This window comes from Nelusetta ayraudi, unplaced genomic scaffold (genome assembly GCF_046127955.1).
Source record: "Nelusetta ayraudi isolate G7.1 ecotype Tasmania unplaced genomic scaffold, CSIRO-AGI_Nayr_v1 ptg000079l, whole genome shotgun sequence".
Taxonomy (NCBI): Eukaryota; Metazoa; Chordata; class Actinopteri; order Tetraodontiformes; family Monacanthidae; genus Nelusetta; species Nelusetta ayraudi.
The window spans coordinates 704522-710521 of record NW_027466129.1 but is presented as its reverse complement, the minus strand read 5'-3'; the positions used below and the strand labels follow the sequence as shown (position 1 = coordinate 710521).

Genomic DNA, 6000 nt, shown 5'->3' with positions numbered 1-6000 from the left:
GGACCAGAATCACATAAAACATGTGGGCTCATAAAGAAAAACGGCTACAGCGACGGGAAATGAAAGCCGCTGCCACCGACATCCATCACCTCCGTCAGGCCGCCACCACAGCAGGAAGTGGACGTGGCAGCAGGAAGTGGACGTGGCAGCAGGAAGTGGACGTGGCAGCAGGAAGTGGACGTGGCAGTAGGAAGTCAGCCAGCGGCTCATCCGAGGGGCATTCTTTTCCCCCGTTAATGACGACCAGCGACATCGCAGCGTTTATGTTTTCGTTTCCGCCAACTCAGATTGATCAAGATCGAGACTTATTTGAAAAACGATGAAGTGATGGACGCCGGGCGAAGAAAACAGCAGAACGGTTGCAGCGTTAATAGTGTTTATTATGTTACAATCAACATTGATTTCCCGCTACAGTGCAGCTGATTGCAAACAGACTTCAATGTAACCGCCGCCGTCAGATTCTTCAGACGATTTCATTTTCTGCAATTATCATCGTTTATTTATATATATTTACTAAAAATGCAACACAATACGCACAGGAAAAAAAAGAAGAAAGCAATGATGAAATAAATACAGACGTTCAAAAACATTCACATTTACTGTTGTAGTTTTCTTTCCTTCCTGCACGGCGAGATACAAAGCTGCAACAGAAGCTCTGATTGGTTAGGGTTTTTTTTTTTTTTTTGTTTTTGTTTTTTTAACCCCCCCCTCTGGTGCCCACCAAATAGCAGGAGGGGGTCTAGGTTGGGCTGGGGGGGCAGGAGGACGGGGGGTCAAAAGATGCTCTGATGCTCCGAAAGGCACCCCCCCCCCCCCACCCCACAGGAGGATGCGATGGCAGAGATCACACACATACACACCCGCACGCAAACACACACACACACACACACACACACACACAAGCAGTTCAAGCTAATGGAATACAGCTACAGTCTGTATTATTCTAAGATCAGCTGATCACATCGCTGTCAGCCCCGAATGTTAAACAGCTGTCAGAAATGCCCACTTCCTGTATGCACTTGAAGAGCTCGTCAAGCTGGAGCGAAGTTGATTTACTTCAGCCAATTGAACAGAATTTCTATTTACCATTTTGTTTTGGTTTGGAATTGTTTGATGTCGAGCACATCGATACCAGATGACTGTTGCTGTCTTCTTGTTGTTTTATCTGACTGGAAGCAGAAGGCTATAAACAAAGGGCTAATTCTGCTCCTTCCTGGACATCCTGGAGTTTGCTTTTTATTTTTTTTTTAGTAAATTATTAATTAAATGAATTGATTGTTTCGGGCTCCCGTGTTAGATCAAACCCTAACTTCTTCCTCCTGACCGTGCGACAACAACAGACTGTAAACACAGGGCTAAGTGGTGTTCATGAGGGGCAGTCTCAGCAGATAAATGCAGGGATTTCTTTCTAACGCAGGGATTCAAGACCCGTCCTCCTCTTCATTTCTCAGCAGCGTTTTTTTAAAAGTTTTGCACATAACGAACAAAGTGAGCAACGGGTTGTGTAGCTGCGTATTGTGTAGCTGCGTGGCTGCGAGACCGAGGCGCACGTCCATGGTGTGCAAAGTGCAAATGAAACGTGCGCGAAGGTGAAGGTGACCTCAAAGGTCGACGAGTCAAGCAGCGGTTGATGAAGTTGTGAGCTGAGCTGATGTGTGTGTGTGTAGCGTGCAGGTTTATCAGACTGCACCGTCACGCCAGCGCCAATAGGGGGACCCACGCAAAAGAAGGCCCACCTGGACGGTATGTTTAGGGACCTATCTCTTGGGTCGGTCGATGTCGTCGATGGCCGCCAGCAGCTTCTGACGGGCCTTCTTGTTGATGTGCGAGCCGAGGCAGACGTTGACCAGGTTGGCCAGCTGCTTCATGGAGTACTCCTGCAGGAGAGAGACACAGTGAGGGGTTCTGGTAGGTTCTGGTGGGTTCTGGAGGTGTCTGGAGAGGTCTGAGGTGGTTCTCGAGGGGTTCTGAAGGCATCTGGAGGGATCTGGTGGGATCTGGAGGGGTTCAGAGGGTTCTGAAGGGACCTCAGCGGGTTCTAGAGTGGAAGGTTCTGGAGAGTTCTGGAGTGGTTCTGAACTGATCTACACCGTTTCTAGAGGGTTCTGGAGGGGTTTTGAAGGGTTCTTAGAGGGGTTCTACAGCCGCTGCTGCAGCCCAACTCACCCGGTGGTTCTTGATGAACTGCTCCATGTCGTTCTCTGTCAGGTAGTAGGCCTTGATGTAGGTCTCCACAAACTCCTTGTCGGGGACGGGCCGCAGGTCCGTCAGCTTCTCCAGCTTCATGAGGAACTGCTGGAAGTCCAGCTGCATCAGGGCCCGGCCCTCGTTGCTGCACTTCTTCACGTTGGCGTAGCTGCAGGACGGGAGACAGGGCAAGAGGAGCAGGAGAGTGAGGTGGAGGTGGAGGTGGAGGGTCTACAACAGGTTCGAAAAGGTTCTACTCAATTCAAGGAAGCTGAAAGTTCTCCTGTCATGGAGCTGAGGAGCCTTGAGGCAGCGCTAAGACAAAAACATGTTACTGTGGGAACCTGAAGAATTCTGAGGGACAATTATGATTTGGCCTTGTTGATTAAATATGGAACACGGTCATGTGACCCAGAGTCCAAACCAGCCTCAGTTTCAGCAGGAGACTGCAAACATCAGGATAACTATGCTTTCCTCTGGAGGTCTGGGGAGGATTCGACATGAGTGCATGAAAGAGAGGGTCTCTCTCTCTCTCTCTCTCTCACACACACACACACACACACACACACACACACACACACACACACACACACACACACAGCAACAGTTAAATTTCATAACTGCATGAGGCAGAAACGATACGAGCAATCGGCCGACATAATTGAAGCAGTAGGTCCCTGAAAGCACCACTGAATATGCGTTTTAACACTGATGATGGTGGTGGCGATAAAAAACACACACACACACACACACACACACACACACAAACACACACACTCTCTCCGCCAGCCTTGTCTGCCTGTCAGACCTGCAGCAGCTTTGACGTGTGAACCGATGAGAGAATCGTTTGAGAGTCTCTGGAGGAGAGTCTCTGGAGGAGGAGGAGTAGGAGGAGGAGGAGGAGGAGGAGGAGGGACTGCAGCTGGACGGAGGAATTAAATTAAAAGGGGGAAAAAACGTTTGTGAGTCAGCGTACAAACAAACAAATAAACATAAAGAGGCTTTCAAAGTGTGCCAGCCGACTGTGTGTGTGTGTGTGCGCGCGTGCGCGCGCGCGCGCGTGCGTCTGTGTGCCCGTGCGTGTGTGTGTGCCCGTGCGTGTGTGTGTGCCCGTGCGCTCTGATAGGACTGTTTGCCTACTGGAGAAGGTTCAGCAGTTCCACACCTTCCCTTTGAAGCCGGATGTTTTCTCTCTCGACCGCTGAGCTGAAGCTCTTAACGAGCAGAGAACACACACACACACACACACACACACACACACACACACACACACACACACACACACACAGAGGCAGGTACGTACACACAACTTTGTTTTCTCTGCTGTTGCACTCAGTCAACTTCTTCTCCACTCTGACACCTTCTTCTTCTGTATTTTTAGTGGAATTAGTTATAACAAAATGGACCCCCCCCCTCCCCCCACCCCCCCAACACACACACAAATTATCGCTACATTTCCAATTATTGCTGAGTATTGCGATACCATACAAGCCAGGGCGCAGCTGAGCTGAAGAGTGTTTCATGTGCAAAACTCATTTCACGCTGACACCCTGAACAGACGGCGTGAATGGACTGAAAGGAAAATCAAAAAGACAACAAGTTGCTGTCAAAATGATAAAACCTGTGTTGAAGTGCATCACTGTGTGTGTGTGTGTGTGTGCATGTGTGCGCGTGCGTGCGTGAGTATGAGTGTGAGTGGACCGTGTCCAGTTCTCTGTCAGCAACCAGGAGGAGGCGGCAGGAAATTCAGAGGATTCCCTTTTTTTTGGGCGGGGGGGCTACAGAGAAGGAACCTGGCAACCCGACCCGCAGGTGTTCGGGAGATAATTTCCCCCGTTTGTCCCTGACGACCAGGTTCAAGGAGGTGTGTGTGTGTGTGTGTGTGTGTGTGTGTGTGTGTGTGTGTGTGTGTGTGTGTGTGTGTGTGTGTGGGGGGGGGGGGGGTGTCTGCGGTGGCACTCCGTTGATTTTCCAACGGGCCCAGATGGTTCAACAGAAGGATGATCACTGGGAGAACTCTGCTGCACCTCCCTGCACACCAGCAGCAGCAGCAGCAGCAGCAGCAGCAGCAGCTGCACTGTTTTCTGGTAGAAATAAACTTTTTCCTCACACGTTCCCGCTAATTGAGCGAGTCATTATCAAAGTTTAGAGATTATTTTCCCCATCACTTATGAAACGAACATCCGTGGGAAAGGACGTTTACAAGCTCACAGCTTTTTGCTTCCAAGCACAGCGAATGTCAGCGCGAGGAGCCGAGCACGAGTTTCTACTGCAAAGCTCCGGATGCTTTTAGGCAAAAGCACTTTGATAATGACTAAACAAGCAAGTACTACCTCAACATCAACATCATCATCATCATCATCATCATCATCATCTTCCTCCTCCACTAGGACACTTTAACAAATTGAAAATAATACATTTTCATTCGCTCAACCTTAAAGTCGGATTAAAAGCTCCCGGAGATTTTAGAAGCAGGAACAGAAGAAGGAGGGTGTTTTTTGGCTGCAGACAGACAGACAGACAGACAGACAGATAAGCCCTTGAAAAGAGACGAGAGCTGCTCACCCTTCCACCAGAGTCCTGTTGGCCAGGCGGATGCAGTGCTCCCACAGCACGTTGGACACGGCCAGCGGGATGCGAACGTGGCGGGAGACGTCGGCCAGCCGCTGGTTGAACTGCTCAAACTCCTGGGAGCCGCAGAGGGAGGAGGAGATGACGGAGGTAGAGGAGGAAGAGGAGGAAGAGGAGGAGGGAAGAGGGTCAGTTAGACATCAGTTCAAGTTTCATCCCTATCAAGTCCTTTCATTACAATGTCACGATAATAATGATAACAATCGTGGTCAGAATAATGGTCAATCGGAAAGGTGCTGAGAGGAAGATCTTGAAATGCAGTAATTAACCAACCACACGGCATTTAAAACAGAAACTGCATTTTAAAAAATAACAATTAATCATCAGACATCGAGAATGGAAAGAAAAAGTTCAGTAAAAACGTGACTCTCTTAAGATGATTAACATTTCTGATTAACTCAAGAGCAGAAATTTAGGACTCAATCATCTGCAAGTCATTTAAAATTAAGAACTGAATAAATTAATCACAAACATGTATATTCCTCCAAATTATTAAAAGTCAACAAACAAATAAATAAATAAAGGGGTCGAGGTTCTTTAAAGGCCCAGTGTGTTGGATTTAGTGGTGGAAAAGTGCACAGCAGCCAAGAAGATATTCATCTATTTTTCCATATTTATCTGCGTTTCCATGACTTTCACAGTAGTCCGGCTGCTTACAGCCGATAGGGCAGCCTGCCGTTGTCTCCGTGTAAAATGTTCCAGACTGGCCGCTTTAAATCTGGACGTCACCATTAAGCAGCCCAGCAGAAGAAAGAAAAAAAATAAACAATAACAAAATATAATAAAAGTGCCCCAGGAAGATGTTTCGGCGCATGCACCCGCTCAAATATGTATGAAATCATCACCTTCTGATTATGTTGCTGTTTATGGAGAACATGTGGCAGCGCGGAAAGGTCGTTTACACGTTCACATGATGAATGTTTCCGCTGTGGTCTGTAGATAAATGAGCAACCCATGGCTATTTTTTTTTTTCTCCCCTGAGCTGCATCTCGCGTGAGAATAAAAAATGAACCTGAACTTTAACGTCACGATTAATTCTTCAGCCCGTGAAGACGACGACGAGGAAAAACGCCATCCGTCCGCACAATAAGCTCCCGCCTGGCGGCTCGGCGGCATTGTGTCGAGCGAGTAGCTCTTGCGGCCGTCGCACGCCATATTTCCACGCCACTTTATATGTAAATC

The 6000-nt window shown here is 48.3% G+C and overlaps 1 protein-coding gene across 2 annotated transcripts in view; it reads right to left on the bottom strand.

Moving 5' to 3' along the window:
- Window positions 1-359: 359 nt before the first annotated feature.
- vps50 (VPS50 subunit of EARP/GARPII complex) overlaps window positions 360-6000 on the bottom strand; it is a 72518-nt gene continuing 66877 nt past the window's right edge. For both annotated transcript variants that reach the window (XM_076044412.1, XM_076044413.1), the window contains 3 exons: window positions 4753-4874; window positions 2167-2356; window positions 360-1877 (listed from right to left, as the gene is read on the bottom strand). In XM_076044412.1, coding sequence (XP_075900527.1) covers window positions 1758-1877; window positions 2167-2356; window positions 4753-4874 — 432 coding nt within the window. In that variant the 3' untranslated portion in view covers window positions 360-1757. The remainder of the gene's footprint in view (window positions 1878-2166; window positions 2357-4752; window positions 4875-6000) is intronic.